We start from the raw sequence: 12,184 nt of genomic DNA on the forward strand, positions 1-12,184 counted from the left end.
AATGCACTGCCGGGTCCCAGGAGGATGTTCCTCTTCAAAACAGTAGGGAGCAGCAGCTTAACCGGAAGTTGGGCCGTTCACTTCTGACTCTTCTGAATGCACAGTGAATAAATAAGTATTACATTTAATAATGCAAATGTTCTAGGACTATGTAAAATAAATTTCCAAAAAGTATATATATATAAATGTATGTATGTATACAATACAGGCCAACATTTTAGACACACCTTTTCATTCACAACACAACTGATGGTCCCAACCCCGTTGATAAAGCAATAAATTCCACTAATCAACCCTGATAAGGCACAACTGAGAAGTGAAAACCATTTCAGGTGACTACCTCTTGAAGCTCATCCAAGAGTGTGCAAAAAAAGTAATCAGAGCAAAGTGTGGCTATTTTGAAGACACTAGAATATTAAACATGTTTTCAGTTATTTCACCTTTTTTTGTTAAGTACATAACTCCACATGTGTTCATTCATAGTTGTGATGCCTTCAGGGACAATCTACAATGTAAATAGTCTTAAAAATAAAGAAAACGCATTGAATGAGAAGGTGTGTCCAAACTTTTGGCCTGTACTGTACATACATACATGTATATAAACACATATATATACAAACCCCGTTTCCATATGAGTTGGGAAATTGTGTTAAATGTAAATATAAACGGAATACAATGATTTGCAAATCCTTTTCAACCCATAATCAATTGAATGCACTACAAAGACAAGATATTTGATGTTTAAACTCATAAACTTTATTTATTTTTTGCAAATAATAATTAACTTAGAATTTCATGGCTGCAACACATGCCAAAGTAGTTGGGAAAGGGCATGTTCACCACTGTGTTACATGGCCTTTCCTTTTAACAACACTCAGTAAACGTTTGGGAACTGAGGAGACACATTTTTTAAGCTTCTCAGGTGGAATTCTTTCCCATTCTTGCTTGATGTACAGCTTAAGTTGTTCAACAGTCCGGGGGTCTCCCTTGTGCTATTTTAGGCTTCATAATGCGCCACACATTTTCAATGGGAGACAGGTCTGGACTACAGGCAGGCCAGTCTAGTACCCGCACTCTTTTACTATGAAGCCACGTTGATTTAACACGTGGCTTGGCATTGTCTTGCTGAAATAAGCAGGGGCGTTGCTTAGATGGCAACATATGTTGCTCCAAAACCTGTATGTACCTTTCAGCATTAATGGTGCCTTCACAGATGTGTAAGTTACCCATGTCTTGGGCACTAATACACCCCCATACCATCACAGATGCTGGCTTTTCAACTTTGCGCCTATAACAATCTGGATGGTTCTTTTCCTCTTTGGTTCGGAGGACACGACGTCCACAGTTTCCAAAAACAATTTGAAATGTAGACTCGTCAGACCACAGAACACTTTTCCACTTTGTATCAGTCCATCTTAGATGAGTTCAGGCCCAGCGAAGCCGACAGCATTTCTGGGTGTTGTTGATAAACGGTTTTCGCCTTGCATAGGAGAGTTTTAACTTGCACTTACAGATGTAGCGACCAACTGTAGTTACTGACAGTGGGTTTCTGAAGTGTTCCTGAGCCCATGTGGTGATATCCTTTACACACTGATGTCGCTTGTTGATGCAGTACAGCCTGAGGGATCGAAGGTCACGGGCTTAGCTGCTTACGTGCAGTGTTTTCTCCAGATTCTCGGAACCCTTTGATGATATTACGGACCGTAGGTGGTGAAATCCCTAAATTCCTTGCAACAGCTGGTTGAGAAAGGTTTTTCTTAAACTGTTCAACAATTTGCTCACACATTTGTTGACAAAGTGGTGACCCTCGCCCCATCCTTGTTTGTGAATGACTGAGCATTTCATGGAATCTACTTTTATACCCAATCATGGCACCCACCTGTTCCCAATTTGCCTGTTCACCTGTGGGATGTTCCAAATAAGTGTTTGATGAGCATTCCTCAACTTTATCAGTATTTATTGCCACCTTTCCCAACTTCTTTGTTACGTGTTGCTGGCATCAAATTCTAAAGTTAATGATTGTTTGCAAAAAAAAAAATGTTTATCAGTTTGAACATCAAATATGTTGTCTTTGTAGCATATTCAACTGAATATGGATTGAAAATGATTTGCAAATCATTGTATTCCGTTTATATTTACATCTAACACAATTTCCCAACTCATATGGAAACGGGGTTTGTATGTATATATATATATATATATATATATATATATATATATACAAGTAATGTTTCAGTTTAGGAAATAAATAACTTTATGAGTCTTTAATGGTTGTAGCTAAACGTTTTTAAAGTAGTGATTCTCAACTAGTGGGTTGCCAGGCCATTATTGGTGCAGCCTCTTCGTCCAAGGCAAATAGCTAACGATAACGTTCCACCTTTATTCTGAAATTATTTTTTTATATATATATGTATATATATATATATATATACAAATGAAATGAGTAATCTTCACTGTGCCTGATGCTGTTCATTGTCTCAAGTATCTCAAGGTCCGTATTGCCAACCTTGCGCCTTTCTCGCTAAATCTGGTGACTTTCCATCTCCTCTTAGTGACTTTTTTCACCAAAAGCAGTTAGCGGCAGTTCTAGCAACTTTTTGGGATGTTTTGGGGGAGAGATAAACACACTTAATGTCTTTAACGAGCAGCGGGTGCTTCCGTAAGCCCCTCCTCATGCAGGCAGGCAGGTTGATAGCGGCCTCACGCAGCAGTCCCAGCTGCAGTCAGAGCACAGAGAAGACCAACACCCCCTCTGCGTCCAGACTGCAAATAAAATGCGCGAAGCTGTCGCTGTTTCAACCTTGGTTTATAGAGTGAGATGTAAATGTAAATGTTTTTTTCCCTGTCACACTAAAAAATAAAACCCTGCAATGTCCCAATCTGTTCATGTTAATGAGCCAGTCAATATATTTGGTTTGTCCGTGAACATCACAACCCTTCAGTTTTTGATAAAATTTGACACTCTAACATTTAACAACGCGGAAGAAATTGATTTAAAAAATAATAATAATTCCATAACAGCATTTTTAAAATTCACTTTTTATCTCTTCCACAATGTTATTCCTCTCCTATTGTGTCCATTGTAATTGATTATGCAAATGAGGTGATTTACATAATCTCCCGATTTCTCGCGGGTTTTAGGACAGCCAATAGTTAAACTTTCCTTAATGAGGAGTTGGCAACACTGCTTAAAAGGTAAATAATTGTGTGCTTTAATTACAGCTAACCATTACAGCAGAGCTGTGGTATCCAAAGTGTGCATCAGTGGCCTTTTGTGGCTAAAAGGCTTAATGTTAGAAGACATGTCGATGCCAGTCGTACAAAACTGACATGCAGGATGTTTTTTCTTCTTTTATTAGGTATAACACATGCATATTGTATTGGTTTCAAAACTATAATATAATACATTTACAAACATGGTTTAACTCAGTGTTTCATAACCATAGGTCAGGGGTGTCCAAACTTTTTCCACTGAGGGCCGCAAACGGAAAAATGAAAGCATGCGGGGGCCATTTTGATATTTTTCATTTTCAAACATAACAAAATATAAGTTTTTTTTGTTTTGTTTTTTACCTTTGGGGCTCCCGGGGACCATAAAGGGTCTCAGTTATTAACATGTAAAAAATAAGTCAAATTATATATTTTTGTATATATTTAACGCTTACAGTAAATCTCTATATCAATTTCAGGTTGATATAAAGCAGGGGTCACCAACGCGGTGCCCGCGGGCACCAGGTAGCCCGTAAGGACTAGATGAGTCGCCCGCTGGCCTGTTCTAAAAATAGCTCAAATAGCAGCACTTACCAATGAGCTGCCTCTATTTTTTAAATTTTATTTATTTACTAGCAAGCTGGTCTCGCTTTGCCCGACATTTTTAATTCTAAGAGAGACAAAACTCAAACAGAATTTGAAAATCCAAGAAAATATTTTAAAGACTTGGTCTTCACTTGTTTAAATAAATTCATTAATTTTTTTACTTTGCTTCTTATAACTTTCAGAAAGACAATTTTAGAGAAAAAAATACAACCTTAAAAAGGATTTTAGGATTTTTAAACACATATACCTTTTTACCTTTTAAATTCCTTCCTCTTCTTTCCTGACAATTTAAATCAATGTTCAAGTAAATGTATTGTTTTTATTGTAAAGAATAATAAATAAATTTTAATTTAATTATTCATTTTAGCTTCTGTTTTTTCGACGAAGAATATTTGTGAAATATTTCTTCAAACTTATAATGATTAAAATTCAAAAAAATTATTCTGGCAAATCTACAAAATCTGTAGAATCAAATTTAAATCTTATTTCAAAGTCTTTTGAATTTCTTTTAAAATTTTTGTTCTGGAAAATCTAGAAAAAATAATGATTTGTCTTTATTAGAAATATAGCTTGGTCCAATTTGTTATACATTTTAACAAAGTGTAGATTGGATTTTAACCTATTTAAAACATTTCATTAAAATTGTAAAATTAATCTTAATCAGGAAAAATTAGTAATGATGTTCTATAAATTCTTTTTTTAATGTTTTCAAAAAGATTCGAATTAGCTAGTTTTTCTCTTCTTTTTTTCGGTTGAATTTTGAATTTTAAAGAGTCGAAATTGAAGATAAACTATGTTTCAAAATTTAATTGTCATTTTTTTTGTGTTTTCTCCTCTTTTAAACCGTTCAATTAAGTGTACATATCATTAATTATTAATAATAACATAGAGTTAAAGGTAAATTGAGCAAATTGGCTATTTCTGGCAATTTATTTAAGTGTGTATCAAACTGGTAGCCCTTCGCATTAATCAGTACCCAAGAAGTAGCTCTTGGTCTCAAAAAGGTTGGTGACCCCTGATATAAAGTAACAAAAAAAAAAGCCTTTTCTGTCAAAGACAACCTTGTTTTTTTATAGTAAAACTGAAATATGCAGTATTTAGTGATTAGAGCCCTAAAAGATCAATAATGCAGGACACCATTGATTTTAGTTATTTTAATATTTTTGAGTAATCACAGTTAAAAGATCAAAAAAATCCCAGAAAATATATTTGGTATCCAAAAGGTCCCCCACTTGTAAAGTGATACATTTTTATTAGTTTTTTTTAAAACTTTCAACACTTAAGTTACGAGATCAACTTCAGATGTATCTGTCGATTTTACGTTTGAACTATTATTTTGTTTGTTTTATGCTCTTTTGTCAAAGTAAACGTTGACGTTTTTATATGGCAGCCACACAATATATGCAATATTTTCCACACAAAACATTTTAGAGTGAAATATTTGAAATAATCGGAGCCTTGAATAGGTCAATAATTCATTATAACATTGAGTTGTTTTTTGTTTTTTTTTTAGCAATGGCAAAAAAAGAAAAAGAAAGATAGACAAAAGACAAAAAAACAGCCTGCATGGCAGCTTTGTGTCAACATTGCAACTTTTTCTAGTTAGATTTCACCTCATTCCACTTTTTTTTTTTTTTGTATTTTTTTTTTTTGCAATAGCATTTCCGGAATGTGTGGCGGGCCGCAAATGGCCCCCGGGCCGCACTATGGACGCCCCTGCCATAGGGCCATTGTTGGGCCGTGAGCATCCCCTAGAAAAAAATTATGTTTCTCAGCTGTGTTCCATATGGACCGCAGTTGTAATACACTTTTCCAACACTTGTGGAAGTAATGACAATATCGAACAAACAGAAGAAGTAATAGAGAAGTTTCTTAAGCGCAAAAATGATGACTAAATTGGTGAAGCTGTATTAACGTACATACTTTATGTCCTCGACAGTTTAGTCAAGATATACTATCATTATTAATTTAGTTGATATATTTTACCACAACATAATTGTATGTACATTTATTTTGTATTAGTTATTTATGAGTCTCTTCTTATGCAGTATATTTAGTTAGTACTTATTTTTCTAATCAGCCTGACCTAAGCCTTAGGTTTGTGTGTTAAATAAATATAGGATATCACTTTATTATCTTTGCACTTAATAAGTACAACAAAATTACATTTTCAGCACAGACCTGTTCAAGGGGTAGACAAGGTAGACAGAACAGGAACGCTGATGGGTCGCCACTAGGCGGCGCCCTGTAAAAGGTGGGAAAAGGTGGACGCGGAGGGGGTGGGGGGGGGGGGGGGTGTAAAAAAAAAAAAAGGCAATCCCAGACTAAGCTTTTATGGGGTGGGGCTCAGTTTGGGGCCAGGGAAAAAACTTGATAGCCAATAAGCACATATACACATGTTACAATACAGAAACCACAAGACTTGCAACCGCCCTCCCCTAGAACCAAGAGAGAGAGAAAGAAGAAAAAAGAAATAATCTTTGGGATTAACACATGGTTTCATATCACTTTACACGGTTGTAACTGTAAATAGGTTGGATATAATTATTGAATAAGCCTATGATTTAAAAAATCAAGGGTAAAATACAAATTCACTATTAATATTTGTGCAGTGGACAAGTTGGGCCCCGAGATCGAGGGTCCTTGTTTAACTGACAAAATGGATCAGACTATTTCATGGAAACCGCTACACTGGTTGGCTAACCACAATGGATGTGGTTAGCCAGAGAAAGAATAAATAATAAATAATAATCTTTGGGATTAACACACGGTTTCATATCATTGTACACGGTTGTAAACTATAAATAGGTTGGATATAATTATTGAATAAGCCTATGATTAAAAAAATCAAGTGTAAAATACTAATTCACTGCTAATATTTGTACAGTGGAAAAGTTGGGCCCCGAGATCGAGGTTAAGAACCCCTTTTTAACTGACAAAATGGATCAGACTATTTCATGGATACCTGCTACACTGGTTGGCTAACCCAGAGAAAGAAGAAAAAAATAAATAATAATCTTTGGGATTAACACTTGGTTTCATATCATTTTACACGGTTGTAAACTGTTAATGGGTTGGACATAATTAATGAATAAGCCTATGATTAAAATCAGGGGAAACATGCTAATTCCCGACTTAAACAAGTTGAAAAACTTATTTGGGTGTTACCATTTAGTGGTCAATTGTACGGAATATGTACTTCACTGTGCAATCTACTAATAAAAGTCTCAATCAATCAATCAATGCTAATATTTGTGCAGTGTTAAAGCTGGGCCCCAAGAACCCCTTTTTTAACTGACAAAATGGATCAGACTATTTCATGGAAACCAGCTACACTGGTTGGTTAACCACATCCATCAAGTAGCCAACTTACTGACAACCTGTAAAAAAAAAAAAAATTGAATATGTCAAATAAAAAACAGTATTTATTTCTAATTTATGTTTTACTTGTGATTATATTTTGTTTAAACATTTGTTGAGTCATCTAGTTAGCCAGCTAGTTAGCCGCTAGCTTGCTTGTTTGCATGAAAAAAAATGGCGTTGCTTCGCAGTGTAAGAGAGGCACCATTAAAAGAGTAAATTCCGTTTTTTAAATGATGATAAATTAATGACTCGTGACATATTTCACAGTGTAATAAACCATGTATTTATTGTGAATTATTGTTATTTGAAAGACATTGTGTAATGTTACGGTAAGGTGATTTATTAATGGCGGTTCAACGCCTCCGAGTGTGTCCTCAGGATCCCTCGGCCGCCGCGGAAGAAGGAGGAGGAGGGAGGGGAGAGAGGCAGGCCGGAGGCCGCCGCAGCTGCGACACTTTCCGGCGTTGTTGAAGCCGAGCTCCGGTGGTGGAGGCGACACCGGCGTACAGCGGCTCCTGTCGGATCAGCTTCCCCGGCGAGGCGGCACGGAAGCCGGCTTCAGGTCAGTCGCGCCCTCGCCTTGGATACACTTCACACTACCGAGCTCCAGCGGCGGTACTTTGGTCGGACTCGACCCGCTCGCTACTCACTTGGCACAGGGCGACACGAGTTCCACCCGGACAGGGGGTGGTGATGGATGGCTTTGGGGGTGCGGTTAAAGCGTCAGGCGGGCAGGTGTTGGTCCACACTTTGAATGGGACTTTGACATGCAAACACCGGGCAAAGATTACAACTATCAAACTGGGCATAGTTTTTCAGGTAAGTCTTAATTTATTTCATTTATTTCTCGTCATTTTGGATTCATGTAATTAAATGTTACAAATTGCTGAGTCATGTGTGGGTATTACACAACTTTGTGACACTGTGTTACACATGACTCATCATATTTTGGACACAGGATGCTGAATTGTGGCTGATATTTTGCTGACTAGCTCCAACCTAAAATAACTCTTTTTTTTAAAAAGTTTTAACCATATTGTCTAATAAAAATAAGTACAACAACATATTTATGGATAAGATTAGTACAGAAGCACACCATAGTGCATATCCAGTCATTTACAGAGAGTTGTCAATGTTAATTCTGAAATTTTGCAAAGTATTGTATATTGTTTATTGAAAATCCCCATTAGCCGACGCACAAACGCCAGGTTAGTATACTTGGGGTCCTTTTCAAAAGTTCAAAGTAAAATAATAATACACAGATACACAACATACACAAATCCAATTCCACAAATAAAAGAAAGATAAAGAAAATTCTCAAAATAACAAAAATAAAATAACAGATACAGTTACGGAACATACGCAGATCCAGTTACAATAAAGGAAAGGAAAAAAAAAAAGAAAATTCACAAAATAATACAAAAATAACAGTACACAGATCCAGTTACAGAACATACACAAATCCAGTTACAATAAAAGAAAGGGAAAGACAAAAAAAAAAGTTCTCAAACTGATAACATGAAATATTAACTCTTAAGTCTAAAAAGTGACTTTACATGTTTCTTAAATGATTTTTTTTTTTACTGGGAATAGTCCTTGTTATCCTATAATCAAAACTAGAAGGAAATTAGGATTAAGAATCAGAATCCTCATACTTTGAGTAAACAAGTATTAAAATCTAAGAATTAGCAACATTTTTGCCCTTTAAAATATATTTTTGGGGATGAGAACATAAAAAACAACCCTATTAAAATGATAATAAAAACACTTTCGGATTTCCATATCATAACGTTATTTATAAAGCCCTTTGAATATAACCACAATAGGCTGAACACTAATAAACTAATGTCAGAGCACAACTTTTTTGCGGGTTCAAAATAATAGTTTAAAACAGGGGTGTCAAACTCATTTTAGATCGGGGGGGCCACATGGAGAAAAATCTACTCCAAAGTGGGCCGGACTGGTAAAATCACGGCACGATAACTTAAAAATAAAGACAACTTCAGATTGTTTTCTTTGTTTAAAAATAGAACAAGCACATTCTGAAATTGTACAAATCATATTGTTGTTGTTTTTGTTTTTTTTACAATTACCTGTTGTGGTTAATAGTATTCTATCTTTATTTGTCGTTATTTATATTTTCTAAATAAATTATGTGATAATGTTCATCAGTCAACTCATTGGTGTTAATTTTCTATCTATCACTAACATCATGTGGTTTATTTTGTACATATGTAGAATCATCTACAAAGATATAAAGAATTGCTATTGGGACATCCAGTGGACACATTTAGCACAGCTGTTTCTTTCCTTTAAAAATTTCAGGTACATTTTTATACTTAGCAAACTCATCCCGCGGGCCAAATAAAACCTGTTTGCGGGCCTGATCCGGCCCTCGGGATGTACGTTTGACACCCCTGGTTTAAAATAACCTTTTACAGGGCGCCAACTAGTGGCCACCCATCAGCGTTTCTGTTCTGTCTACCCTGTCTACCTCTTGAACTTTTTAATTGCAAAGACAATAAAGTGCTATGCTATCTTTATTTAACACACAAACCTAAGGCTTAGGTCAGGCTGATTAGAAAAATAAGTACTAATTTAATATACTGCATAAGAAGGAATTTTATAACGAATACAAAATAAATGTACATACAATTATGTTGTGTTAAAATAAATGAATATGTCGAGGACATAAAGTATGTACGTAAATACAGCTTCACCACTTTAGTCATAATTTTTGCACTTAAGAAACTTCTCTATGACTTTAGCTCCAGCCTTCTACTGTTTGTTCGATATTGTCATTACTGCCACAAATGGTGGAAAAGTGATATTTAATATTATCATAAATTTTCGAAAAGTTTGCCAAATATATATGAAAAAAACAATTTACAGTATATAAAATTATATTTTGTTTTTCTAATGGAAAAATGACAACACACATGGTTTTAAATTAAAAGTTACTTAAAAAACACACACATATATACATATACAGTTTATATATATATATATATATATATATATATATATATATATATATATATATATATATATATATATATATATATATATATATATATATATATATATATGGTAAATGGCTAACCACGACCCATCGGGAGCAAGGGTGAAGTGCCTTGCCCAAGGATACAACGGACGTGGCTAGGATGGCAGAAGCTGGGATCGAACCTGGAACTCTCAAGTTGCTGGCACGGCCACTCTACCATCCGAGCCACGCCGTCCCACTTATACATATACAGTGTGTGTGTGTGTGTGTCATTTTGAATTGTATTCATATCTATAATAATATGATTTGTTTGTTTAGTTATTAAATTAATCAATATTATTGTTATTTAAATATGTGTTCTACCAAAATGCAGTTACTTAGCTAAGTACAAAAATAGACCATACTGAAGCCTTTTATAGCCCTTGTATATTTTTTCTAAAAATACAACTATTTGATATTCTTATTTTAGAAAACCAAAATATTTTTTACATTCGCATTGATGGCATTATTAGGTCTTTTTGATTAGAAAATAGCATCTTGACTTGGCAATATTTGGTGAAGGTGTGCTCCAAATCTGTCAGATTGTGAGAGCATTAATGTGCAAAGTCCCCCTTCAGGCCACCCTCAAAGATTTTCAACTGGGTTTATCTCCGATTTTCTTCCAGTGTAACCATTATTTGTTTCTTTTTTAATGTATGTTTGTACTCATTTTTAAGTTGGAAGGTAAAACTCCTCATTTTGAAGTTTTGGGGCACATATGGACTGCATTATTTGTAAGTTTTCCTCTAGCTACATGGCTTATTTGTGAAATGTGTAGTTTTAATGAAGCATTTTTGCCTTTTGAGAAGCTTGTCGATAAGGATGGCACATCTAATAGTTTATATCTTCCTTTGTTGGTTTCACGAATGTTGGATGTTACTCAACTGAGCAATTATTCAATTTGCTGAAATGTATCATTAAGACTTGCTGGTCCAGCCAGTTCATGTAAACGGAGTTTGTCGAAACTCCCACGCCGAACTGCCAAAACATGACAATTGGACAAAAAGGACACAACCTTTCGGGAAGGTTATATAAATTGGCGGATGACATCAATAAGAAGTTAAGGGAAGCTAACAAAAGGAAAAACGATCACTGCATAAATGTTAGTTTTTAATCACTAATTATACTAATTATAATGCTTTGAAAAGAATAGATCAAAAATAGATCAATCGTTTACACTTGTCGGAAGGTTTCATCGGGCGTTGGTGAGAAAAAAAAAAGAAAAGCTTATATCGTCAGCACTGCTGTAACAGCTATTTTAAATTTGGGGAACTTTAGATCAATTATAGACATCTTTATTTAGAGAGGTTCTAAAATGTCTCCGAGTGGTCATCGCGGCTTGTTGCTTAATATGCCTTTCACATTTTTATGACCTTTGACATTCATGTCGTCCAAACCCCACTAAGTTGAGCAAAGTTTGCACTATTTCTAAGCTCTTTATTTTCCTACAGGTCATTACCGGGTCAAACCGTTGCCATCATAAAACCTTCATTTACAATACGGGCAATGTTTTGTAGGATATTTTAAAACTCTTAACTGTCAATCAAGTGTCAAAGAAGTTAAATGAGGCAGTTGATTTTATTCCACATTTAAGACACTTTTTTTTTTATATCAAGGATGTCAAACTTGTTTTTTTAGGGCCACTTATAACAATAAATATATATAAATATTAATAAATAATTGCTAGGGATTTTCCGATCAGAGATTTATGCTGCCGATTCCGATACGATCATCCATGAGTGAGATCGACCAGTAACGATACCAATCACTTGTATTAACTGTAAATGTTTTAATTTATTTCGGGTGAGTGCTATTGACAGTTAAAAAAATATTTATATTTATATTAAACTAAAGATTAAATAATTTTAACTAAATAATTTTAACTTTTTAAAGAAAGTAACATAGATCTAATCAATCTAGTATCGATCATAAACTGATAGCACCCTTGGTGTCTACACCACC

At 34.9% G+C, this 12,184-nt stretch overlaps 1 protein-coding gene across 1 annotated transcript in view; it reads left to right on the plus strand.

Annotated features, from left to right (window-relative positions):
* The first annotated feature begins 7,500 nt into the window (after nt 1–7,500).
* The window catches only part of LOC133643132 (peroxisome proliferator-activated receptor gamma-like), a 47,704-nt gene continuing 43,020 nt past the window's right edge, over nt 7,501–12,184 (plus strand). The window contains exon 1 of the mRNA XM_062037541.1: nt 7,501–7,998. Within this exon, the coding sequence (XP_061893525.1) occupies nt 7,947–7,998 (52 nt within the window). The 5' untranslated portion in view covers nt 7,501–7,946. The remainder of the gene's footprint in view (nt 7,999–12,184) is intronic.

This window comes from Entelurus aequoreus, linkage group LG26 (assembly GCF_033978785.1).
Source record: "Entelurus aequoreus isolate RoL-2023_Sb linkage group LG26, RoL_Eaeq_v1.1, whole genome shotgun sequence".
In the NCBI taxonomy this organism is placed as follows: domain Eukaryota; kingdom Metazoa; phylum Chordata; class Actinopteri; order Syngnathiformes; family Syngnathidae; genus Entelurus; species Entelurus aequoreus.